The sequence below is a fragment of the Macaca mulatta genome, chromosome 8, assembly GCF_049350105.2.
Source record: "Macaca mulatta isolate MMU2019108-1 chromosome 8, T2T-MMU8v2.0, whole genome shotgun sequence".
Classification (NCBI taxonomy): domain Eukaryota; kingdom Metazoa; phylum Chordata; class Mammalia; order Primates; family Cercopithecidae; genus Macaca; species Macaca mulatta.
Genome location: NC_133413.1, coordinates 2,467,506 through 2,493,742, shown reverse-complemented (window position 1 = coordinate 2,493,742; position 26,237 = coordinate 2,467,506). Strand labels below are relative to the sequence as shown.

The window sequence follows — 26,237 nt, the reverse complement described above, 5'->3', positions numbered from 1 at the left end:
CACAGGCCCGCCAAAGAGCCAGGGATCGGCCAGCGATCAGCAGGGTCAGAGTCCAGATGGCTGTGGGGGCGAGACAGGAGCGGCTCCTGTGCTGACTCTGCCCACCGGAGTCAGAAAGAAGACCAGGCCTTCTCGGTGCAGGTGCACACACAGGCCAGGCTGGAACTGAGAGAATAGACGGACCCTTTTATATTGTTTTACATTGTTTTCTGCTCAGAAAAGGAAAGAAAAGCGAAACAAAAGGCAGGTAGCCTGGCCCCTAGGAACCAGACCTGAAATCAAGAAACCAGACCCAAAACCAGGCTTAGGCCTGCCTGACCTAAGCCTGGTAGTTAAAATTCCACCCCTGACCTAGCAACTGATGTTATCTATAGATTCCAGACATTGTATGGAAGGACATTGTGAGACCTCCCGTTCTGTTCTGTTTCGTTTCACTCTGACTACCGTCGCTGGCAGCCCATCACGTACCCCCTGCTTGCTCAATCGATCACAGCCCTCTCCCGCGGACCCCCTTAGAGTTGTGAGCCCTTAAAAGGGACAGAAGTTGGGCACCTGACAAGCTCGGATTTTAAGACGCTAGCCTGCCGATGCTCCCAGCTGATTAAAGCCACTCCCTTCACTATCTCGGTGTCTGAGGGGTTTTGTCCAAGGCTAGTCCTGCTATAGAACCACATCGCAGAAGGAGGGGCTGTCTCCATGGAGCCAGTGGAGAGAACCTCCCCAAGGAGGAGGCGTCAAAGTCCGAGGGCAAATAACACCCCAGGCTCTGGGAGGGGCTGGCGCAGATTTCTAAGGAGGGAGGAACTCCAATAGCAGCAGGCGGCCAAATGCTCAAAGCAGAGAGAACCAGGGGTGGTTGGAAGGCGGAAGGCCTTGTGGGCAAGGAACAACGACTGGAGGACTGGAATTCTATTCTAAGTACACTGGGGACTCACCAGACAGTTTTCAGCAGGGGAGGTAAAAACCTTATTTACAGTTTAAAAAGCTCAATAACAAATATTTGGAGAATGAATCAGTAGAAGCACAAGAATGAACGCGAGGCTAGGCTGCCATTCAGGCAGGAGCTGGGCGGTTTGGACTAGGGTGGTGATGGTGGGGGAGTGAGCTGGGACATGGGGCACAAGAACAAGTGGCGGATGGCCTGGGGAAGACGACAGGACCCACCAAGGCATCACTCCCAGCCGTGGGGAGGGTGGCGCAGGGCCGCTTTCGGTGAGGGAAGCCCTGGGTATTCCACTCCGGCATGGCAACGCTGAGACTGGCTGGGATCCAGCTGGGGCTCGGCACCCCTGCACTCAGGGCTGAGTGAGGGGCCAGGAGAGCAGCCTCAGCCAGCACCAAGGAAGCTGGAAGGAAAGCCCCGTACCCAGAGCTCCCACAAGCAGCGGTGGCCAGATCCACAGAAAGAGCCTGCAAAGCACAGCTGCCACCAACGCGGCAGGGGCTGGAGAGAGAACAGATGCACAGCAGCCTGCCCACCCCCAGCGGCTGCGGGGACCAGGCGGGATGGGCCAGGGAGCGCCTCGTCTGTGGCACCCAGCAGAACACAATGCAGTCCTTAGCCCTGTTGGCCAAGAGAACAGCAGGGACCGAGGGCACAGCACCGGGGCAGGGGGCTGGCCCAGGTCCAGGAGGCCCCGCCGGGCAGGCAGGCTGCCCTGCCCAGCTGGTCAGCACAGGACACGCTGAAGGAGGGCACTGCATGGCCTGGCGCCCCCATCGGAGGGTGAGAAACGGGCAGGCCGAGGGAGGGGGAGGGTGGGAGGAGACGGGGAGACTGACTTCTGAAACGATGTCTCTATATTCAACAAACACCTTTTGGGGAAGAAGCAAGGCATACAGGCCTAGGGCAAGGGTGACAAGCGCAGGAGCGGAGGCGCGGGGGCGGGGGCGGGGCGGGGGGTGGGGCGAGAGGGGGGCGGGGGGCGGGGGGCAGGGGGCGGGAGGCCCGGGGGTGGGATGCTAAACCAGATGCAGCGTCCCCCCGAGTGAACCCCGAGGACCCGCCAGGAGGCTGTGAGACCCGCCTCACCTGGGGCCCTGGCGTAGCTGGCGACCGCCCCGTTGACCAGGCCAGCGTACAGGCTCTGAGACGTGCAAGCCAGGCTCATGACTGTGGACTTCTCGGGAGTGAAAAAGTGCTGAAGTCTCACTTTCTTGGCGCCTTGACTGCTTTTATAAATGGAAATGCTTTAAGAGAAAAATACAAGCTCATAAATACATTTGCTCCTTGTGAGAAGAGCCAGGATGCCTATTAACATAAACACAAAACTTTCCAACTCTTCCCTCTTGCCCTTCCTTCTCCATTCCTAGGGACACTTGCCTGTACTTTTAAAAAATTTGCAACCACCTTGATTTCTTTATTTTTAAAAGGGAAATTCTGGGATATATGAAAAAAATTAGTTCTTCCTATGTATCTTGGAACTTCACATCAGGCAAATCATTTTAACTCTCCTTTAAATGGTGTCAGCAATTCAGTATGATCATGACATAGAATATGGCTGTTTTATTCCAAAATATAAGAGGGATGTGCTTTTAAAAACCATTAATAAAAATGAGACATTTCAGTGGCAAACAGCCAAACGTTCCCCTTTAAAGAAATACTACTTCTCTTTAAGAGTTTCCTAGAATAATTTCCATGGGTCCGATTGACTAGTTATTTCAAAGTGCAATGACCCTAAAAATGTCCCCTGGTATCCCCTAATTCCTGCACGAGCTACTCCTGAGTCAAAATCAAGGACTCTTTCCAGGACAGGCTCCCCACCACGCCCTCCACGGGCAGAGCTGGCTGATCCTCTGCAACGCGGTCAGCACACCCTACCTTCCCTCCTCCGTCCCTACACAGATCGTGGGGACCTCAGAAGCTCTCACGGCCGGGGTCTCGGGGTCCAGGGGTGCCCCGGGCTCTCTGCGCTTCTCCTCAACGGGAATGTACAGCATGCAGAGGATGCGAGATTCCACATTGAAGCACTCGATGACTTTGGGGGTGGAATTTTGAAACGAGACGATGGCGATCTGACCCATTTGATGGGTGCAACTTCCGATCTGAATCAGAGAATCAGGAGGAAAAAAGAAAATGAGCATGTGGGGGCTTCCATAATACGCTGGAAACTGACACTTAAAGGCCACGACAAGCTTCGATTTTCATGTGAGAATCAACACACTTAGAAAATTCAAAAAAATGCTTAAACAATTGCTCACGGAGCCCCTTTTTCTTTCAACATATTTAATGTGGTTTCCAAAACATTTTAAAGCAAGAGCATAGCTTTCATTTTCACAAAGTCACATTTCTATACTTTAAAAATCATGTACTCATCACAATATGAAGGTAAGGGCCCATCCATCCTCAATTTAAAATCCTAAGAGGCAGATCATTATCAATTTTAATAACAACACTAATGTTTAATGACCTTGGTTAAGAAAATAAACCTTTAAAATGTGAAAAACACCAATAAGAATACATACCAAGGTAGATCATTGGAATTCAACATGTGGTATGCTGTGGAATTTCTTTTTTTTTTTTTCTTTTTTTTTTGGAGACAATCTCACTCTGTCACCCAGGCTGGAGTGCAATGGCATGATCTCAGCTCACTGCAACCTCCACCTCCTGGGTTCAAGCGATTCTCCTGCCTCAGCCTCCCGAGTAACTGGGATTACAGGCACATGCCACCATGCCCAGCTAATTTTTGTATTTTTAGCAGAGATGGAATTTCACTATGTGAAAGTACAGATGGGGTTTCACTATGGTTGGCCGGACTGGTCTCAAACTCCTGACCTCATGATCCACCCGCCTTGGCCTCCCAAAGTGCTGGGATTCCAGGCGGGAGCCACTGCGCCTGCCGGAGATTTTCTAAAGTAGCATTGCTGCAACAGTGTACATGAACTTCCTGTGTGTTTGAATCTCTACAATGAGAACACATAGCATAGTTTCCCAATTTAACCTCAAATTTATTTATTCATTTTTTAAGTGGGAAAGGGTCTGATCCCTGTGCAATTTAACCTCAAATTTATTTATTCACTTTTTAAGTGGGAAAGCGTCTGATCCCTGTGAACAGAAAGCACTAGCTGGTTTAGGGTGGCATTTTCATTGATTCTTTTTCTTTTCCGCCAACTTTGAGAATGTTGTTAGACTCTCCTTATTCTTCCTGTATTTGCTGATGCTACATACAGACATCCTACTTTCATGCTTTTGTGGGAAGGACGCCAATCTGCCAAGCCCCTGTCCTGCCTACAGGGCCTGGGGGCTGTGACCAGGCCAGGGGATGAAGCTTCAGCGATGACAGGTCTGCCTACCCGGATGGAAAACGGTTCTCTTGGAAGTGGAAACCCACAAGGGAATTAAGGCTGCTCCTCCATTCATAGGCTGGTACAAATGAAATACCAGGTAATTCGGTTGTTCAGTTTCTGACACTCAACTAGGAACACCGACCAAGCAGGAGCTGTGGCTGTGAGAAGTGAGAGGCAGTGGCGTGCTGCACAGGATGCCTGGGAGGGAAGCATGAGAGTTTGGAAAAGCACAGTGGAGCCCTGGAGGGCGAGTCTGAGGCTGCAGGGAGGGAACACAGGAAACCAGAGACGGGAGAGCCTGGGACCACACAGCTCTAAGAATGTCCTCTGGTTTGCAGAAACCAGGAAAGTCTACTGCAATTCCAGCCTAATTTCAGATGCGATATTTCATTTGGAACAAATTAATTTTAACTGCTAAGTTTCCACTGGAAAAAGCCAGTCTTGGAACAAGAAAAAAAATCCATGCAATGTTGACACCAAAATGGAAAAACATATTAAAATTATTCTCTTATTAGTTAGTTGTCTTTGGACTGAACTTTATCTGGTAAATGTTTTAGATGAAAAGGAAAAGAAACAAATATTTGCATTCCTAAGAACTCTAAATCTTTTCCAAAAGTGATCAGCTCCTTTTCAAAGAAGTTTTCATGTTTATAAGTACACTCTGAGATATGCCACCACCAACTCTCTACTGAGCAATTCACATCTCAGTCTCTCATCACACTAACCATGAATGTTGATTCTCTGTGAACTTGCACCAAAACCAAATAAACACATCTTACCCACAGGAAACCATGTGCCGTGGAAAATGAATCTGGCTGGCTTTCATTGTTTAGGTAAGGTTCCGGATTATAAGCAGCACATTCAATCTAAAATGGAATAAAATCAAACACTCACATATAAAACAGAGCTAAGAGGCCCCTAGACTACCTAACGTCTTAAATGGATGACTTACTTCCAATGTATAACCACAAAAAATTACAGGTTCATCATCTACCAAAGATTAAAATAGGGAGGATAAAAGTTTAAAAGTACAACTCTCAGAAGTTAGCTTTTTAGAAGCGAACACCTAAGTAGATTCAACCTTCGGTATCTTACTCTTCAGATCGCATCAGCACGCTGAAATCCAGCGTGTCGGGGCACTTCAGATGGGAGGGCTCGCCCTGCAGGCATCAAGTGCAGTCTGTGATGGCCTGTGCCTCTCCCCTTCCCTGTCCCACCCCAGCCTCTCCTAGAGGAGTCCTGTGCACTGCCTGAGACTCCCAACGGGAGGGGTCCGGGAACTGCTGGGAAACCCTGGCCAGAGACCAGGGTGAGAAGAAACATCTTTATTTCTTAAAGAATAGGACATCGTCCACATCACTGAAGGCCCTGGCCTGTGATGCCTGAGTCAGCAACACTGGCAACATTAATAAGATGCCACCCTGGAGATGGAGTTGAGTCCGCCAAGGCAGAGAGCGGGCATGGTGCCTCAAGCAGACAGGAGACCTGGAGTTAACGATCCACTGTGGAAACAGACTGCTTGCCAAGCAAAGGCAAAACAGAGCTACAAATGTGAAACATGTGTCCCGTTTAACTAACAAGGCCTCAGACGCTGTGGTACTGCTGGAATACCCGAGGGTCCTGGCCCAGGACTGGGCTTCGGAGACAACGTCTGGGCATTTTTTTAGGTTTCAAACAACAGCAGTCTTATTTCCAAACAAATGACCTCTAGAGAAGCGGTCACTGTGGTGAACCTGGGAAGACCACGTTCTGACCACGCCCCTTAAGAATCATCCCAAAGTGGCCCAGTCAGAGCTGCGAGGTGCACCCCACCCCGGGCCGTGGGCCCTGCTCCCTTCACCTTGAACTCCTGCTGCTTGGCCACCATCACGGGCATATGTCCGACAAGGAGAGGATGCTTCTCCTTTTTAATGTGATTCCCATCGTCTTCCACACAGAACCAGCCCATGTGGTTCTCCTCTTCTGCGATTAGATTCAGAGAGAAATGAGCAAGAATGCAGTCAACTCACACACAACAGACCTGCTTCACAGGTCACAGCAGGGGAAGTTTCTGGCATTCTGTTTGTATAGGGCCAGACAACGCCATTGTGGAAAACAGACAATCTCTTCTAAAAGCATAGGCTGTATATTCGCAGCATTATTTTAGGAGGCAGCCTGGTCTCATCTAAGCGGCAGGGACCTCTTCCTGTTTGCGCCTCCTGAACACGCTGGACCCAAGGGCTGTGAAACTTCACTGTATAAACCACATAGGTCTACTTCCCTTTGTCGTTCTCCAGTTTTTCCAAAGCAAAAGAAATGTTTAGATTCAAATACCAGAGATGTACTGAGAAACTCTAAAATATGGTGTAATACTATGGGATCAACAAAAGTACAATGAAATGGAGAAATATTTTACTACCAAAGCAAACTGTCAACCTGAGCATTAAAGAATATGTAGCTGATCTGAAGACAAAAAGGGGCTTATCCGCACGTCCAGCTCATTCTCTTTAGAGAGTGGCCACTTCCTCATTTGCTAAGTCACTCTGAACCTGACCTGGCAAACGACCAAATTATTCAGCAAATGGAGAGGGGCTGTGTTTCTGCTTCCTCATCAAGTGAGCACAACGTCAGGACAGCTTTCCCTTCCAGGACAAAGCCCTTCCGCTGATGAGAGCTCCCTGGAGCAATGGCATTACCCACACTCTGCACTTCTCTTCTGTATTTTATACTCCGTTAACATTTCAGACTATCTACAGCAGAAGGAAAATTTTACACACACACGACATCCCAGTGTGTTCTGGGTAGCAAGTCTGTAAGCGTGTGTATAAGTACATTACACACACCCAGCAAAAAATAATCAAGGCTGAAGAGACATAGGAACAAGGAAATCATAAAGTCACATCCATCTACAGTGAAACCCTAGGGTTTATCTTTGGTGCTGAGAGGATCTTTACTGACCCCTCAGCCCAACCCTGTGTTTTGCTTCTCAGTGAGGGGTGAGCACAAGGGCCAAGAGGAACAACGACCTCCCCTGCCATTTGGAGGCCGCTGCCCACCGCCCACTGCCCACCGCCCGCCTTGAGCACCTGGCACATGGTCAGGCTCCATGGGCTTCCTCTGTGTTCAGCTGCCTCAGCTGATATTCATGTTCTGGTACCAGAAACACCATCCATTTTAACACAAAACCCCTCCATTTTAATATGCAAGCCCTCCATTTTAATATGAACATCTTAAAAATCACCGGTGCTAAGGTGAATTTTCCTGTTTAGAAACACTTTCGGGTCAATGGATGGATCTACTGCTGAGTTTCCTTCTCAACCCTGACCTCACCCTTGTGGGCAGGAATTCATCATCACGCCGCATGCCTCATTCAGCCTCAGTCAGCCAGGCCTTACCCAGGGCGAGCTTGGCCATCTGTAAGCTATTGACCCAGGACTCCTTGATGGCCGGGGTGAACGTATTGAACACAGCTGTAAAGAACGTCGGTCGCCCAGATCTGCCAGAAACAACAGACAAGCATTCACTTTATAAAACGTGCTCCATCCTGTGAGGTTAAATGACACATTTTGCCTGTCTGATAGAATCAGCAAACCAAAAAACATGCATGTCATGACAAAGAACCATTTTTTTTCCCCAGCATTGGCCAAGAAGGTTTCGTTTTAAAGCTACTACTAACTTGTCCTGCTTCCCCGGGAGCTGTAACTGAATTCTGCAGCAGTCCGCAGCTCTGATTTCATCTTCTTTCTTCAAAATAAGCCTTTGTAAACCTGATGTCCAGTCATGGGCTACTGACTGGTTTAAGTTCTACAAAGGAAATAAATACGCACATTTCAAAAGTGTTTAAAAAGTAGGGCCATCCCAAGGAAGATAAAAAAAACAAAATTTTAATATGAGAAATTCAGACCAAATGAAACTATCGGATTATGAAAAAGAAAGCTTTGGGAGTCAGATGACATTGGTGGGGGCGGGGCTGAGACATTTCTAAAATAGAACTGATATTCAAGCCTATTGGCAAAATGAAAAAAAGTTACCATCATATAGTCTCACCTTATCTAACATAAGAGAAAATGTACATTCAGATTAATTTTTAAAGTCAAAGTGAATTCTCACTTCTGGTAGAACTTGGAGATATAATCACATACTTACAATGACTTACAAGTAAAGGCAGAATCTTAAATCCAATTGCTTTGATTGTTACCTGATAGTTTCCTTTAAGGTTTCCTATCAGCTGAGTGATTTGACCAATTACATTTAAGTCATGCAACAAGTTTTGTAAATCTTGATACAGTTGTCCTGGTCCCATGTAAACTTTGTCTACAAAATAAGCAAAAAGAAAAAAAAAAGAATACAAATGTAAAGCCATATTTACTCCAATACTTGAGGGAAGAAAATACTATAATACTAGTTAAATAATTTTTAAGTTGAGGGGTGAATCTAGAACTTTTAAAAAGTGGACACTGTCAAGCATTTAGTGGTTTTTCCTTTTCTAACATTTATGTAGAAATAATTTTAGATGGAAAAGTTGCAAAGAGCTGCCTCCTGAGTGCCCAGGCCTGGCTTCCCCGAGGAAAACATCTGACTTAAGCGTAGCATGACCGTCAAACCCAGGACACCACATTGACATGGCACTCCTGACTGATCTACAGACCGTCTTCAAACCTCACCGCTTTCGCACGAATACCATTTTCTAGTCCCGGATCCAGCCCAGGGGCTCGCACTGCGTTCAGTGGTCACGTCCCCAAAATCTCCTCTAGTCTGGGGGAGTTTCTCAATCTTCCTCTTTTGCGACCCTGGCATTTTTGGAGGAGGCTGGTGAGTTACAGAATGACAGAGTGTCTCACAATTTGGGTTTGACTCATGTTTTGTCCCTTTTGTATCTTTTCAACACTGTTGACATAACAGCTATTAGTAAGAGGCACTTCAAAATGATATTTAATCTCAATCACATTTCCAATAACTGGGGTCATCTACCATCAAAAAGAGTTCCCCAGTGATCTTTCCTAAAGTTTTTTTTTTTTTTTTAAAGGGAATAGAAATGATTTGTCTTCGATGACTTGGGTTAGAGGAACGACGCATGTCCTGGGGTCTAGGTGCCCAAGTGAGAATTGCTCCACCCCTCACAGAGGGTTTCCTGTGCACTACAGGAAGTGATGTTCAAATACTTCCTCATTAAATCCCACGACGGGCCCACAGGCACAGAGGACAGACTCTCCCATCTCCCCACCTGACTGATGACAGATGAGAAGGATTCGATCTCAGAATTAGCCTGAGTGTCTGTACTTTAAGCAATATGCAGTAATACACTCCTTCTTTTCCACTTTTCATAGAAATAAATTGTCTAAGGTCAAACAACCAGTAAGAGAAGGAGCCAAAATTCAAACCCAAGGAGAAGAAATTCACTTAAGTTGAGTAAGGTGCCTTGTGTTTCAGCCGGACAGGCCTCCCGGCCATGGGTCTGTAGAATTGCACAGACCTGAGCATAGTGGAATCGCACAGACCTGAGCTTACACCGCCCAGAACTTGGTTTCAGGCTCTGACGTGGACATTCTGAAATTCTTTTTCTTTTCTCTTTTTTTTTTTTTTTCGAGACGAAGTATCGCTGTTGTCCCCAGGCTGCAGTGCGATGGTACCATCTTGGCTCACTGCAACCTCTGCCTCCTGGATTCAAGCAATTCTCCTGCCTCAGCCTCCTGAGTAGCTGGGAATACAGGCACCTGCCACCATGCCCAGCTAATTTTTGTATTTTTAGTAGAGATTTAGTAGGGGTTTCACCATGTTGGCCAGACTGGTCTTGAACTCCTCACCTCAGGTGATCCGCCCGCCTTGGCCTCCCAAAGTGCTGCGATTACAGGCGTGAGCCACTGCGCCTGGCCTGGACATCCTGAAATTCTTAATAATTTTGAAGAAAGGACTCTGCATTTCCTTCTGTGCTACATCCCACAAATTATGCAGCTTGTTCTTTTAGTGTATGTAACATATATAATATATATATATGTCAAAACTGAAAGAACCTACATATTTCCAATAAAAATATTTCAGATATATGTATCTAAAAATATTTACTATATAACTGAAGAGTAGCATAACCATTTATAATTTTGCAGGCACTTTATGTTAAAGACAAGCTTATGTGGTATTTATGCACATGGTAGGCCTGATTTTTATCCACTATCTAGACAAATTCAATTACTAACTGCATTTGAAGTCTCATGAAGTTTCATAAAAAAGGGAGCAGCCAGGCACAGTGGCTCACTCCTGTAATCCCAGCGCTTTGGGAGACCGAGGCGGGAGGATCACCTGAGGTCAAGAATTTGAGGCCAGCCTGACCAACATGGAGAAACCCCGTCTCTACTAAAAATACAAAATTAGCTGGGTGTGATGGCACATGCCTGTAATCCCAGCTACTCGGGAGGCTGACGCAGGAGAATTGCTTGAAGAGGGAGGCGGAGGTTGCGGTGAGCTGAGATCACACCATTGCACTTCAGCCTGGGCAATGAGAGCTAAAGCCCGTCTCAGAAATGAAAAAAAAAAAAAAAAAAAAAAAAAGGGCAAAGTGATCCAGTAGTTACACATAGCAACTTTATGTATGCTTACAGAATGCTTGCAATTTAAAATGTTTCGTAACACACATATTTGCTTTCATTCATAAACTCTGATAATAAACTCTATAAACACAACCTTGTAATACAAGTATAGGCTGGGTGTTGTGGCTAATGCCCACAATCTCAGCATTTGGGAGGCCAAGGTGAGAGGACTGCTAAAGGCCAAGAATTCAAGACCAGCCTGGGCAACATAGTTTAAAAAAAACAAAAACAAAAACATAGAGTTAAAAAAAAATTAGCCAGGCACTGTGGTGCATGCCTATAGTCCCAAATACTTGGGAGGCTGAGGTAGGAAGATCACTCAAGCCAAGGAAGTCAAGACTGCAGTGAGCTATAATTGTGCCACTGCACTCCAGCCTGGGCATCCAAACAAGACCTTGTATCAAAATTAATAAATAGATGAGTAAATAAAATTATAAGCGCAATGTTTATTAATTAGTTGACTTCGTTTAAAATATGATCTTCACAATTATCATTCAATCAAATTGAACCTTCTATTTTTGGTGTGCAGCTCTATATATTCTCACACATGTATACATGCATATAAACATCTCCCCAGTAAGCCTGAGGGGGAACTCCAGGGCACACACAACAGCTCCATCACCCACAGAACAGCTCTATCACCTACGGAACAGCTCCATCACCCAGAGAACAGCTCCATCACCCAGAGAACAGCTCCATCACCCACAGAAGAGCTCCATCACCCACAGAACAGCTCCATCACCCACAGAAGAGCTCCATCACTCACAGAACAGCTCTATCACCCAGAGATCAGCTCCATCACACACAGAACAGCTCCAATACTCACAGAACAGCTCCATCACCCACGGAACAGCTCCATCACTCACAGAACAGCTCCATCACTCACAGAACAGCTCCATCACTCACAGAACAGCTCCATCACTCACAGAACAGCTCCATCACCCACGGAACAGCTCCATCACCCAGAGAACAGCTCCATCACCCAGAGAACAGCTCCATCACTCACAGAACAGCTCCATCACTCACAGAACAGCTCCATCACCCAGAGAACAACTCCATCACCCAGAGAACAGCTCATCACTCACAGAACAGCTCCATCACTCACAGAACAGCTCCATCACCCAGAAAACAGCTCCATCACTCACAGAACAGCTCCATCACCCAGAAAACAGCTCCATCACTCACAGAACAGCTCCATCACTCACAGAGCAGCTCCATCACCCACGGAACGGCTCCATCACCCAGAGAACAGCTCCATCACTCACAGAACAGCTCCATCACTCACAGAACAGCTCCATCACCCAGAGAACAACTCCATCACCCATGGAACAGCTCCATCACCCACAGAACAGCTCATCACTCACAGAACAGCTCCATCACCCAGAGATCTGCTCCATCACCCACGGAACAGCTCCATCACCCACAGAACATGTGGGATAGTCACAGGGATTCACAGGTGCACAGATTTCAGTTCATTGGGAGGAGTAGGTTCAAGAGGTCTAGTGTAGTTAATAAGGTATTGTATACTTGAAAATCACTAAGAGTGGACTTTAAGGTTCTCACCATGAACAAATGGCAAGTGTGTGAAGTAAGGCATATGCTAGTTAGCTTGATGTAGCCATCCCACAATGTATACATATTTCAAAACATCATGTTTTAAACTGTACATGTATATGATTACTTGTCAATTAAAAACATAAACGTTTTTAAAATAAAACACACACACACACACACATAGTGCCACTGATGTGAAACTATCACAGGAAGGGATAATACTCTTTTCCTAGGGTATTAAAGAACCTTCTGTACTGAGATAAGGAGGAGTTCCTCGACCTTACGGAGCATGGAAATGTGCTGAAGTTTTACGTCTGCCGGATCATCAGACAGTTCGTAACAGGGCACTGTCAGGGCACAGATGACACCACGGAGCAACCCAAGGCTTCCTCATCAATAGGGACAATGTGCGCTGCCAAGGAAAGCATCCACACTCACATCCCAAGAATAACAACAAACCACACAGTGCGGCCAGTGCTTTTCAAATGTGATTCTCAGTTTCAGAAAGAATTGTTTCATGTTGATTTCAGGCCAAAATTGATTAAAGAAACCCCTGCAGTCCAGGCGCAGTGGCTCACACCTGTAATCCTGCACTTTGGGAGGCCGAGGTAGGCGGATCACCGGAGGTCAAGAGTACGAGACCAGCCTGGCCAATATGGTGAAACCTCGTCCCTACTAAAAATACAAAAAAAAAAAAAAAAATAGCTGGGCGTGGTGGTGCACACCTGTAGTCCCAGCTACTCAGGGAGGATGATGCAGGAGAATCACCTGAACCTAGGAGGCAGAGGTTGCAGTGAGCCAAGATCACACCATTGCACTCCAGCCTGGGCAACAGAGGAAGATTCCATCTAAAAAAAAAAAAAAAAAAAGACAGAAAGAAAAAGAAAAAGAAAGAAACCCCCCGCAAATCAGAATTTCTGTTAGAGTTGACTTCCAGCCCTCTAGTTGACAATTTCTGGAGTTTTCAGTTCTTTGTCGCTCCAGTGACACACAATTGCTGCACTTCTGCAAAAGCACTTCCCGAGTCTTTCTCACGGACACTTCTCTTGTTTCCATGGAAATCCCTGCAATCTGTTTGAAAATTCAGGGTCTGTCAGTGAAACGGAATTTTGTGTGGCAAACAAGGAAGGGTTTGTGTGGCCAGATCAATAGCAAGGATGGCTGGAAAAGCCCCTGGGGGTGTGCTCGGTCCCTGAGAACCTCCATGCCTGGGCTCAAGGGGCACCCTCACAGCATCTTAAAGCCTCTCCTCCACAGTGTGAGACTGTGAGGTGTCCGAGCCGGAAGGTGTCTCCAGGCACTGCCGAGGAGGTGAGATCAAGGAGGAATGGGCACTACCCCTCTCCATGCCAATGGCCTGATTGTGGGCAGCCTCAGCCTCCACCAGTATCCTCTGCAGCTGCCCATCGACCTTTATGGGGTCTGAAGACCTCTGCACCTCCGTAGCTCCTTAGCCCCGTAAAACTCCTGTGTGCATTTCCTTCTGGTGTTCTCCTCGTCAGGGCTGTGGCAGGGGTCTCTGCGGACCACACCCCCTAGTGCGGCACGTCACCTCTGCCTCTGCCTCCGGACTCCTGCGTTCCTGGGGGCCCTGCCCTCCCCAGGACCTCACCTGCCTGCTGCAGGGAGCTTCCCATGGTTCTCAACCGGCAAGGCTGGTGCCGCCAAAGGAAACAGACTTAACATGGAACTGCCCCTTTCCTCCTGGAACAAAGTTGACCAAAAGCCTCATTTCCCTTGCAGGTGGAAAGAGTGTTTGCATTAGACATTGTATGTCTAAGAGTGTCTGTGCACAGTGTGGCTATGATGGAGGAAGAGCTGATCAGAACAGGGTGCTAAAGAGAGACGAAGAGTCAGCCGGGCACGGTGGCTCACGCCTGTAATCCCAGCACTTTGGGAGGCTGAGGCAGGCAGATCTCTTGAGGTCAGGAGTTGGAGACAAACCTGGCCAACATGGTGAAACCCCATCTCTACTAAAAATACAAACATTAGCCAGGCGTGGTGGTGCACACCTGTAATTCCAGCTACTCGGCAGGCTGAGGCAGGAGAATCGATTGAACGCAGGAAGCAAAGGCTGCAGTGAGCCGACGTGGTGCCACTGCACTCCAGCCTGGGCAACCGAGTGAGACTCCATGTCAGAAAAAAAAAAAAAGGAGAGAGACGAAGAGTGGCCGTAAGGCCCGTCCTGCAGGGCAGAGGCCGCGGGAATGGGGGAACTGCTTTCCCAGCTGCAACCGCAAAACTCCCAACAGAGGGGTCTTGTTCTCTCTGGCCACCCTTCCAGAAAGAGCTCTCTAGAAGCAGCTCCTTACTTCAGTGAGCAGAGAAGGATAAATGATCCCCACACCTAAAACGCAGAGGGCAGGCTGGAGCCCCAGGTGTGTCAAGAGTGTCTAAGAACATGAGCCGAAGAAATTACCCCAAAAAAGGGAGCAAATTTAACAACTGAGAAATTAGAAGCTTCAGACTTCTATAAAATTATAGACACAAATAATATGTGGAGACATGTAAATACAGGCAATTATTTTCCATAAAGATTACATATAAACACATTAAAAATAATATTCTGAAACCCCAATGATAAAATGAGCAATTTCCAGAAAAGATACAGATGGCCAATATATATGGAAATGCTCACTCTCAGTAGTAATCAAAGGAAAGCAAATTAAAACAGTCATTAAATCAGGTGAGGTGGCATGCACTTGTACTCCCAGCTCCCCAGGAGGCTGAGGCAGGAGGATCACTTGAGCCCAGTCGTTTGAGGTTGCAGTGAGCTACGATTGTGCCTCTAAATGGCCACTGCCCTCCAGGCTGGGCAAGAACCCAATCTCAAAAATAAAGCCATTAAAAATTTTTAACTTAAGGCAAATTTACATAACTGTTTTTTACAAATCAAATCATAAAAGTTTCATTGTGTAATCAAAGTCAGACATAGTCTGTAGAAATGGAAACTGGGGAAAATTTCCTGGAAAGTCACTTGCAAAAATGTATCCAGAGTCTAAAAGAGTACACAAATGTTCTACTCTTTGACCTGAAAATTCCACTTCTAAGGAAATTACCAGACTAATGTGTGAGGATGTCTCCACGTCACTCTTCGTAGTGGTCCAGTAACTGGAGAAGCTTGCAGTATGCAATAAACTCAGGTTCAATCACGAGGAAACATCCTGTAGTCAGTTTAAATGACTTTGATTCAGAATTTTTAATGACTGAGAAAATGGTCATCCTATAACGTTAAATGAAAATTCCCTATACAGGATCACGTAGAGCAACTGTGGTATATGGACAACAGTGTGAGGAAAACGCTGGAGAGAAACCACTCATGTGTTAATATAGTCTCCAGATACAAGAATTACAGGTCATTCTTACTGTCTTTAAACATTTTAGTGTTTTCAACAGAGAACAAGAATTAACTCCCAGGAGAAGGAGGGTAATATTTAAATAGCATCATACATAAGTCCTTAGTCTGATAAGAGGCACCAATTCAATTTCTCTATAAGCAAGTAGTTTTCTAACATGGAAAGTATAGAAAAATCTTGGTTATGAACCAGTAGTGATCCCAGCTATAACTCAGGCAAAATAAATCCTATGTGGTTCTGGACACGTTACAGCAGCTCCTCCCAACGCAAGGCCTAGGAGACTCCCAGGTGCAAAGCTGAAACCACAGCACTGAACAGAGAAGAACAATAAGAACCTTCCCCTGCGACTAAAATCCAGTTTGGCTTTTAGAGTTTTAACAAAACCCAAGCATTTTCTAATGTGAACATCACACTGTCACGAAGATACATGTCACGTCTCAAATTCCAGATCTTTAATCAAGAAGTAAAACCATCCCTATAGCTTCATGGGGTTTAAAAACCCAGAATATAACATTAATTTGCTCAACATCTACCTCGTATGTGTCCATGTGTCCTAGGACACGCATGTGTGATTCCCACAGAGATAGGACCCTGTCCACAGGCCCTCCTGCATGAGCACCTTTCCATGGCTGACCGTCCGCACTTAGGGACACATGCCGGCTGCAGTTTCCTAAGGGAGTCTTCTCCACTGAGACTTATGGGAATGACTGGCATGTGACGCACAGGCATGGCACTCATCTGGCCCATCCCCATGGCCAAAGAGCTAGGATCGCTGCCCTGACAGGCTGGCCTTCAGGTCCTGGACAGGGCCATGACCCTGAATGTCTGAATGAATGTTTCTGGAATGTCAACTTGACTGACAGTCATAGCTCCAGGGATGCATGGGTGTCTAAGGTCACAGGTCAGCTATACAGGCCGTTAGGAATGAGTATTTTTGGCATCAACAGATCACGTAGACTAGTGTGCATGTTATATTTAGAAAATATGGGTATCCCTCTTTGCATGGAAACACTTCTCACCTGCCTCCTGTTGAGCTCCTAAGACAGAGAGTTTGAAGGGTGTGTTACTGAATACCCAGAAAATTCACACCAGTGTTTGTCCCTGAGGTAACAAGGGATATAAACAGATACAGTGACAGAGAAGGCGGCAGCCGTCTGCGTGGAGAACAGAGCCATGCGTGTGGCATCACCACCTCTATGGGACTGTCCTGAAAGCACATGTGATGCTGGAAGACCCTTTCCCACTTTCGGTCCATCTGCCATGCTGCCCCCATTTCCTCCCCCAGACAGAGGCTGAGCCTGGGGATGGGCTTGGAACAGCCATTCTAACAGGGACCCAAGTCCCAGGCTGGCTCTGGGCTTCCTTAATGGGCTCTCATTTTGTGAAAGTATGAAATATTCTTTAAAAGTACAAAAGCAGAGAGAATAACTCACGGACACATTTTTATCCATTGCCCAGAATTTGTGATGTTACTGTTTTGCTCCACTCACTTCAGATGCCATTTTCATCCAAAAACCCTGAAAAGGTTTTTTCACGTCTACCCTGTTTTCACTCTGCCTTCCACCTGGAGTCGGCGCCCATCCTCCCTGAGCGCTCTTTGCGGTTTTACTCCCTGTGCATATTGGAAGGCCCTTCTCAGCATACAGATGCTGTCTGTAGGAAGGGAGGCCGTTCATCTGCATTGAACACGCCACGTGAGCACACAGGGGCACAGGACGCAGAGAGCGGCGGCAGGAGGTCAGCGGCTCCACAATCGCGAGCAGTTGCATCCGCTCCCCCAGCGAGGGGCCCGTCTGTTGGTGTCACATCCCGCAGGCACGCCGACCTCGGTGTCGCATTGCAGGAAAGCTACTGAGGACTGTTTCCGGACCGTCCACGGTATTCAGTGTGGAAAGCCGACCTCCCTGCTACCTTTGGCCAGGTGGTGTGTTTGCTCTCGGTACTCATCCAAGGATTATAATGACACTTTTGAGTCCTGGGACAGACCTGCAAATCCACACGCCATACAGGAAAAACAGCGCCAAGTCCTGGCCTCATCTCCCGCACGCACGCACGTGCTGTTTTAAGGTACAACGTTCAGACGATGCAGAAGCGGCTCTTGCCACAGCAATGGAGCACACAGGCATTTTGTTCTGTTTCCTTTCATTTCGACTGCTGTGTACTTCAAAACACGACAGCTTTGCCATGGTGGGCTTCAGCTGCGCCTGTCCTCCAACCTTCAAGGCAAAGTTCACTCTTACAGGCGTAAGGAGGAAGAATTGTGACCCTTCCCGCCCAGAAGTACCTGACTCTGGAAAGGACCTGTTGGAGACCAGGCACTGTCCCTGCCTGCAGGCGAGGCCATGCAGCGCGTCAGGCAGGGGCCAGGGAGGGAAACCGGGGTTAACCCGTCACTCCTGGGGTCCCACACACCCGGTCACTGTGTCCAGAACACCCTCGGGGCTGTGGCTGGACGTGCCGCTCAGACCCCTCCCTGCCTCCACGGAACGGCCACCTGGCCACACATCCCTGGAGGCCGCAGCTCAGGGGAGCCTCATGAGGAACCATTTCATGTTTTAAAAATACAGCTCCGCTTCTCTCGCTGCCTTCTGCTTCAGGAGGATCAGTCAGGTGTATATTCACCTGTTGAAGCCTCCCTTGGCCGGGCTCACTTCTATTTAAAGACGGTAAGTCACGCCCTCCTTCCTCCCTCCTTGGTGCTGGTTCTTTGCTAGTAGTGTTTTGCTTTGTTTTTTAAACCATGTGAATTTTGTGGGGGAGGTCCTATGTTTTCTGGGAGCTCCCTCAATGCTGTGACCTCACCCAGGACCCTTTCTGCATTTGCCTGTAAGTTCCCCTCTTAGGCAAGTGCTCGGTGCTCAGCAGGGACCCTGAGCTTTCAGGAGCTGTCCCCCTGCCTCCTTACGGTACAAGCTTGCTGGCAGCTCCTCCAGCCACCTGTTCATAATGACTCTGTGTCTTGTTACAAATCGTCCTGTACCGACCGCCATATCCAGCCCGACTGTACAGAAGCACTCCTGGCACTCAGGACGCGCTTCTGGGACAGAAAGCGGAACGGGTCACTGCAGGGCGGTCTGAGTGGACCTCCTCTCTTGCTGCAAAGTCCGACAGCACTCAGGGAGGTGGCGGCCTTCTGGAAGCTGTGGGGCCCCTTCTAGGCAAGCTGCCAGTGCTGGGACGGGACGCTGGTACTGGACCAGGTAGATGCTGGTCCAGTAACAACCTAAGCCAGAAGGATCAGAGGCCAATCGTGTTCTGTTAAAAGCTGACCTTACAGCGAAGAACAGAGATGTTTTTTATCTTCACTCATGTTTAAGGATTAACTAACTAACTACAAAGTACTGTGACTGATTTTTACAAAAGTACATGAATATTTGCACATCTGAAGGAGTGTTCCCCTTTAAAGTACATTCGACTTGTACTCACATTTCTCTAAACATTTTAAAAGCGTCCCCTGTACACTGAGTTGAGACCAGTTGAATAAAAGTGAGCGCGTGCACACACACACACACACACACACACACACACACGGATAACTTCTCCCTGGGCAGGATGGGCGGTAACAGCTCTCCAGTGGCCGTTCTTCTGAAACACCCTTGAAGACCAGAGCCCGGTTGGAGCAACCGAGCTCACCTCTCCTTCGGTTCTAAAGGCTCCCAACAGTGGGGCTATGCGACACCTCCCCACTCATCCCCACAACTCCTACCTGGCACGAGACCTCGACAACTGGGAGTGCTTGACAGTCCGTTTGTTGAAAATGAATTGAGGTTATAAAGATCCTGCATGAAGAACCCCCCCTCCCCACACACACACAGAATGGCAACGGCAAACATTACTTTCTCATAAATCCACCTGCCAGACAGGATGGAGCACAAAGAGAGAAGGAACAGCCCAGTGGAGTTCAGCAACAAAGACGCGGCACCAGGCCAGAGCAACCGACAGCTCAAGATCGATATTCCTCCTCCCCGCCACCAGCCCCGATTGGGGAAACTCGCAAAACCTTTAAAATCACCCCCAGAAAACTACACATTTTTCAAAATAGCATCAGAGAGTTTGGGAGCTTAAACCAATCCATGGATCCATAGGGGACCCATGGTCACCAGCTTGCAGCCTCTGCAAGAGAGGAAAGTGTCACATCATAACTCCGGGTGTCGAACACCACAGAGCAAACCCAGGATCCACATGGCGCCTTTGCAGGGACAGGGAGCTCCCTGCTGTCTAACACCGCAGAGCAAACGCACAATCCACATAGCACTTTTGCAGGGATGGGGAGCTCCCTGCTGAGTCTAACACTGCACAGCGAACACACAATCCACACAGTGCTTTTGCGGGGACGGCAAGCTCTCTGCTGAGTCGAACACTGCACAGCAAAGCACAATCCACACGGCACTTTTGCAGGGATGGAGAGCTCTCTGCTGAGTCAAACACCGCACGGCAAACACTCAACCCACACGATCCACACGGCACTTTTGCAGGGATGGCGAGCTCGCTACAAAGTCTAACACTCACAGCAAACGCACAATCCACACAGCGCTTTTGCGGGGACGGGCAAGCTCTCTGCTGAGTCTAACACCACACAGTAAACGCACAATCCACACGGGGCTTTTGCGGGGACGGGCGAGCTCTCTGCTGAGTCTAACACCACACAGCAAACGCACAATCCACATGGCGCTTTTGTGGGGACGGGCGAGCTGTCTGCTGCAGCTGCTCACTGGTCTCGGGTGGTTGCCACGCAGCCCTCTCTGCAAGCAGAGGTTGTTGGGCAGTGCTGCCTACACTCTGTCAATATCAAGTAACACACCAACGTTTCCAACACTGAATTTTAGAACAGTCATTCAAGCAGCAGAAATCCTATGATTATCAACTGAGAACGAGAATTTCTGACTTAGCTTCTCGATATAATTTAGAAGTGACAAACGCAAGAGAACTGGAAGAAACAGAAACACTGAGAGTGAATTTGAAGTCATTCTATGAAAACTCTGAGGGAGGCATTAGAGGCAGCCCCATGGAGATGTGGCTCATGGATGTGCCTGGGTTTTGTCAGCATAAACGGTAAGGAGTGAGCTGAGATGAGCAGAGTGAAGGGACGTCATTCGCCGGCTGCAGCATGGCACTCGTGAGATCAACATAATGGATTTGAAGCCACGTAGACCCCTCATGATTGACGCTAACAAGAGACTGTCGGTCCACCCTGGATGAATCCAGACGTGTTGGGATAGAACCCCTGCCAGTCCGCAGCATGAAGCACAGCACCCACTTACACCTTCTCTGTAAATGCAAGACAGCACCATGCTCTTACCTGACGTCGGAAAAAAGCCCCAGAGAATTCTGACTTGAGTTCTATCTTCAGACACACAGAGAATTAGCAAATTTTAAATAATTTGTTTTAAAAAGTTTTTTTTAATCTAGAAGAACAAAACACTATTGATGGCAAAACAAGTTTATCACTTAAACTCTCTGTTTAAGGCAGTGGGCAAAAAGATGTCCAATGAAAAACTGGTTTCACTGAGGTTGACTAGCTGCTTTTTCCATAGAGACGTGATTAAAAAAAAAAAAGAATCAATGCAAGTCTGCAAAACACAATCATATATGTTTTCAAGTGTGTTCCAAAGTCCCCTGAACTGGAGATACAATACCAAAGATCTCCTTGGATTCAGAATAAAGAAAAAGATTTTCTCTCCAATGTGACATATTTCTTTTTAATAGACAATGACAACTTGTCCATACTCAGTGTTTCTCCTCTTGCTGTGGCTGATGAGGAGCTCACAGTTAAATCTAGAGTGCAAATGCAGTGATCAACTCACTCCAGGTTCTTTCCTCCATACAGTATTTTTTAAATGGGTTGAATCACCCTGCTTTATGCTTTTTTCATATTGCTAACTGATTCTAATCTTATTCTAAGTTAACTCAGCATAAATCATAAATAAAAAGATGAATAAGAAAATATAACATTGCATGGAATACATACTATTTTATGGATCAAAGTCACCTTTAGCTATTTGAATACAATAAGGCCATCTTAATTATGAATAAATTCTAAGATCGCTAGCATTATAAACTACCCAAAGGTGTTTTTGTTCACGAAACCACAACATAAACTTGATTGCTAATCAATGTTTCCAAATAATTTAAAAGGATTTTTGAAAACCTTTAACAAGGCATCCAATTTGCTCTTGAATAAAATGTTAATGGATCACGTCAATTTGGAAATCGTTTCTCTGTCCCCACGTCCCCTCTCCCCCCGGTCCTCCCTCTTGCTCTCCACACCACTCCCGGAACAGCTCGTTTGGGAAATCTGGATTTTGGTACTTCGGTTATTTGTGGAGAGGGTCTGATACAGAGGCATACTACTTTAAGTAGAAGGAGGATTTAAGAGTCAGAAATTTAAGAGATTACAAATTGTAATAATATGCTTGACGAATTAGCCTACTAGGCAGATTACCAAACGGAATGACTATTAACATCAGGGGAATGAGAAAAATAAAAGCGATCCCAAAGCAAATGAGACCTAATACTCCTTACATCATGTTCTGCAAATCCACGTGAACATGCGAATTCAACCAGAAAAGGTTAAAAGTTCTCAAGTGGTTTTCTTGCTTCTGAACATGTCAGAAACAAAATAATCTGAAAAATTGATGCATATTTAACCTATAAAAGGTGAAATGAAAGTTCCCATGCATTATATTTTTTTAAATTGTTCTACAATTCAGGGGTAGAGGCCAAAAAGTGAATAAAACTTAGCCAGTCGTTCTTCGGATTTTTTAAAAAATGAAGAGAAGGTAATGATTTTTACACTAAGATTAAAATCTGCAGTCTGAACAATGTTGGGTAATAATAATCATAAATCGTGTGCAATGCTAAGACATTTCCAAAGCATTCTGACACCTCCCATTTCACCTTGGGAAGTTCGTGGACAAGCACTACCTCCACGGGGAAACTGAGTAAAGACACCCCAACGCTGCCCGGCAGTGCGAGCAGGTGGACACAGAGCCAAACTGGAACCACCACCGCCTCAAGCTCGACGACTTCTGCGCCAGCTCCACACACTCAGAGACAAACACTGAAGTCCTCATCTGGTTAACTGGAAACGCAAAACTGAGCTCACTGGACCGGGAAGACGGAATCCTCTTCTGAGTGGCCCGAACCCGAAGGAGCCCCAGCGGCACACGGGACAAGTCAGAGATGAGCAGCCGACTTGACCATGTTAGTGAGGCAGTGTACAGATTCTAGAGACTGGATCACCTCTGCAGACTTCCCTGTTAGACCCTGAGCCTGCCATGTCAGAGCGGACGCTGGCTGCACGGCTGACGTCAGAGCGTACGCTGGCCCCACCGCTGACGTCAGAGCGGACGCTGGCCCCACCGCTGACGTCAGAGCGTACGCTGAACCCACAGCAAACATGAACGTGAGAGGGAGCGTCAGATTTACCGTGTTAAACCCTGAGCCTGCCATGTCAGAGCGGACGCTGGCCGCACGGCTGACGTCAGAGCGGACGCTGGCCCCACCGCTGACGTCAGAGCGGACGCTGGCCCCACCGCTGACGTCAGAGCGGACGCTGGCCCCACCGCTGACGTCAGAGCTTACGCTGACCCCACAGCAAACATGAACGTGAGAGCGCGCGTCAGATTTACCGCGTTAGACCCGTGTTTGCACGAATGTGAGAGAAAGCGTCACTTACTTGGCTTAGCGTTCGCAACCACGGCCAGGCTCTCAGGCGGGTGAACGGCAAGGTGCCTGCTGTGCTCGCCCGCGCCTGGGCTGCTGCCATACTCGATGGCGTCCACGTGTCCCAGCGGAACGCTCCACTTCAGCAAGTACCTCTGGCTGCTCATCACACGGCTGTCATGAGAGGCGCTGAAACGACCAGAAGATGCCTGTTTTACGAATAATTACGTGGACACGTTATGGTAACGTTTGTCCCTCAGATATTCAAGTGAGAAACTTTCCATTGCTGAACTGTAACTCTTCAGACTTTGTCACAGGAGTAACTGTGCCTCTGACTTTCTTACAGAATCCCCACTCGCTGCCATAAAGAGGCCTGGAGGTGGATGAGAGTGAGTGCAGGGAAGAGCCGCACAGGGACGGATCTACCCGAAGCGCCGAGGTTTTCCGTAAAGGCTTAAAAGGAAGCAGCTCGGTGCTCGCTGATGACTCGGAGCAAAGGTGCTCGATTCCCAGGAAGTCTCCTATGTGGATAGAGATATTCTCTGGTGGTTTCCTAAGAGATTCCTGCTTTACTCTTTTATGGCTACACCATAACCATTTTAAGAGAATCAAATACCATTATACTCCATGACTAAAATATGTATCAAGTATACAGAAATTGAACAGAAAAAAAAAAAAAAACCTACGACTTATACAGATTATTTTCTTCTTTTATCATAAATAGAACACATACGTGAAGAAACACAAAACACGTATGTATGGTCTAGTGGAAATGGCCTGCGTCAATATATGTGTAGCTGCCACCAAGGCCAAGGCTGTGACTTCGCCATCATTCCTGCAGTCCCAGGTGCTCAGGAAATCCCACCCTCCAGAATCAACCATTATTCTCAGTGATCATCACGTTTTGCTTTTCAAGATATTGCCGTTAAAAATCAAAGTATGGTAAGAATAACCAAAATGCTGGGTGCTATGCATTGGACTAAGCACCTGACTTGCTGGGAGCCTGCCTGCACCCAAGCTCTCCAGTTTCCTCTTATACCAGAGCACTCTGCCCTCCATGACGACATCCAGTCCATACAGAAAGGGAAAGGAGGAAAAATAATTCAGACACAGGAAGAGGAAAGACGGGTTGTATTCTGTGAATTAGACTGTGCCTCCAATTTAGAAAAACAGAAATGCCCATGAGTTCTTACCAAAATTTCGATTCCTCCTCTTTGAATGTAAAAAATCTCCATCCCTACAGAGGAGGTTTAGAATCTTAATTCTACAGGGCCGACCAAAGGGTCCTTAGGGGCATGAACCAAAATGGGTTCTCATCTCATCACCTTCGGGCAGTGTCACTGAAAATCTCACACTGACAACACGTCCATGGGAAATGATTGTGACTCACCACCACACTTCGCAAAAAAAGAAATTCAAGCCCTGTCATTGTGGGAAAGGCAGGGGCATTATTTTAAGGAATCTAGCAGTAAGCACAGCTGAGTTACTAATAAAGTATTCATTTTAATTCATCTTTAAAGTACACCACTTCTATCAGTGTGAGAATGTTAAACCTACTTAAAACTGCCCAAGAGCCAAGTGTGTCCTGGCGCTCCCCAACAGCAGACCGGGGAGTGGGGGCGGGGGTGGTTCTGGAGCAGGGGTCAGCATCAGACAAACATCGATTATGAATGTGGAAAAGACTCAACAAGGACCATTATATTTGCACATGACTTTGCTGTTTACAAGGTCATTTCACTTCTATGATCTTGTCTCCCAGGGCAGGTGGGACAAGCATTCATGTCCCCAACTTGACACATCATGTTGGCCAACTTGCAGGTGAGGAGCTGGGTGGATTCAGCGACATTGGGGCCGCTTCACTGAACACTAACTTTCCAGGTGTTACACGGAGAGGGGGGTCCTGGGACAGTTAAACTTGGAAGCCATCCTGCTAGGTGATAAACACCATTAGTCTCCACACTGTGGGAAGCACCTCATAAGATAACACCAGGGAAACAGGGGTGGAGACACCTTATTCTGCATCCTCGCAATTCTAAGCATCCTCTCGAACAGCCCACACCTTGAGTTCTCCAGCTGCGACCTCCCACGGCCTCACTCTGTCAGCTCCTCTCCAACGCAGGGTGCAGCGGGCTTTGCTTCTGCACATGGAAGGCAGGTGGCCTGTGGCTGTCGCCAGGTGTCCACAGTGAAGGCTGAGCCATGGGGTATGAGTCAAATGAACAGGGTTCTTTCTCTTACAAGGAGGAGTATCATTAAAGACTTGTATATATATTTTTTGGACTTATTTTGTAGCTGCCACAAAGTAAGTGAGGATGATGAGAAGCAACAATGAAAATCTGTCCCTCGCGGGCAGTGCCACGTGCCAGGTGCCCTGCGGCAGCTTAATGAATGTCCTCGCCTTGACCCCTGAAGAGCCCCACGAGAGCGTACCACCGGACTCATTATTTTATGATCAACCCTACTGCACGGATGAGGAGTCCAAGGCCTAGTCAGAGCGGGTAATTTTCAGAGTTCAGAGAAGGTGGAGCTGGAGTTCACGCTAAGGAGTCTGACTCCTGAGGGCTGACCTGCACACCCTCGCTGCCTGGGTCTGTAAGGCAAGGTGAGGAGGGCAGGCAGATACATCCAGCTGCTGGAAAATGGGGGTGACGGACATGAAAAATAGGGCATGTTTAGTGGTGTACTGGCAAATGTTTAACAGCTGGCTCTCACTGGGAGGACAGGCTCCTAACACGTTGTGTTGGGCAAATTCCGTGGTGTAAATGCTCCCATGTGGATGACTTCAGGCTACCAAATGTTTAGCAATTGGCTG

General features: G+C 47.4%; 1 protein-coding gene across 21 annotated transcripts in view; it reads right to left on the bottom strand.

Annotated features, from left to right (window-relative positions):
* The window catches only part of ARHGEF10 (Rho guanine nucleotide exchange factor 10), a 145,152-nt gene that overhangs the window by 32,289 nt on the left and 86,626 nt on the right, over positions 1-26,237 (bottom strand). For 20 of the 21 annotated variants that reach the window (XM_077942906.1, XM_077942912.1, XM_077942916.1 and 17 more), the window contains 8 exons: positions 23,439-23,614; positions 8,465-8,580; positions 7,943-8,070; positions 7,662-7,762; positions 6,128-6,249; positions 5,067-5,153; positions 2,822-3,045; positions 2,033-2,190 (listed from right to left, as the gene is read on the bottom strand). In XM_077942906.1, the coding sequence (XP_077799032.1) occupies positions 2,033-2,190; positions 2,822-3,045; positions 5,067-5,153; positions 6,128-6,249; positions 7,662-7,762; positions 7,943-8,070; positions 8,465-8,580; positions 23,439-23,614 (1,112 nt within the window). Of the gene's footprint in view, positions 1-1,164; positions 1,302-2,032; positions 2,191-2,821; positions 3,046-5,066; positions 5,154-6,127; positions 6,250-7,661; positions 7,763-7,942; positions 8,071-8,464; positions 8,581-23,438; positions 23,615-26,237 lie in introns of all 21 variants that reach the window. The other variant, XR_013397029.1, reaches the window with a different exon arrangement.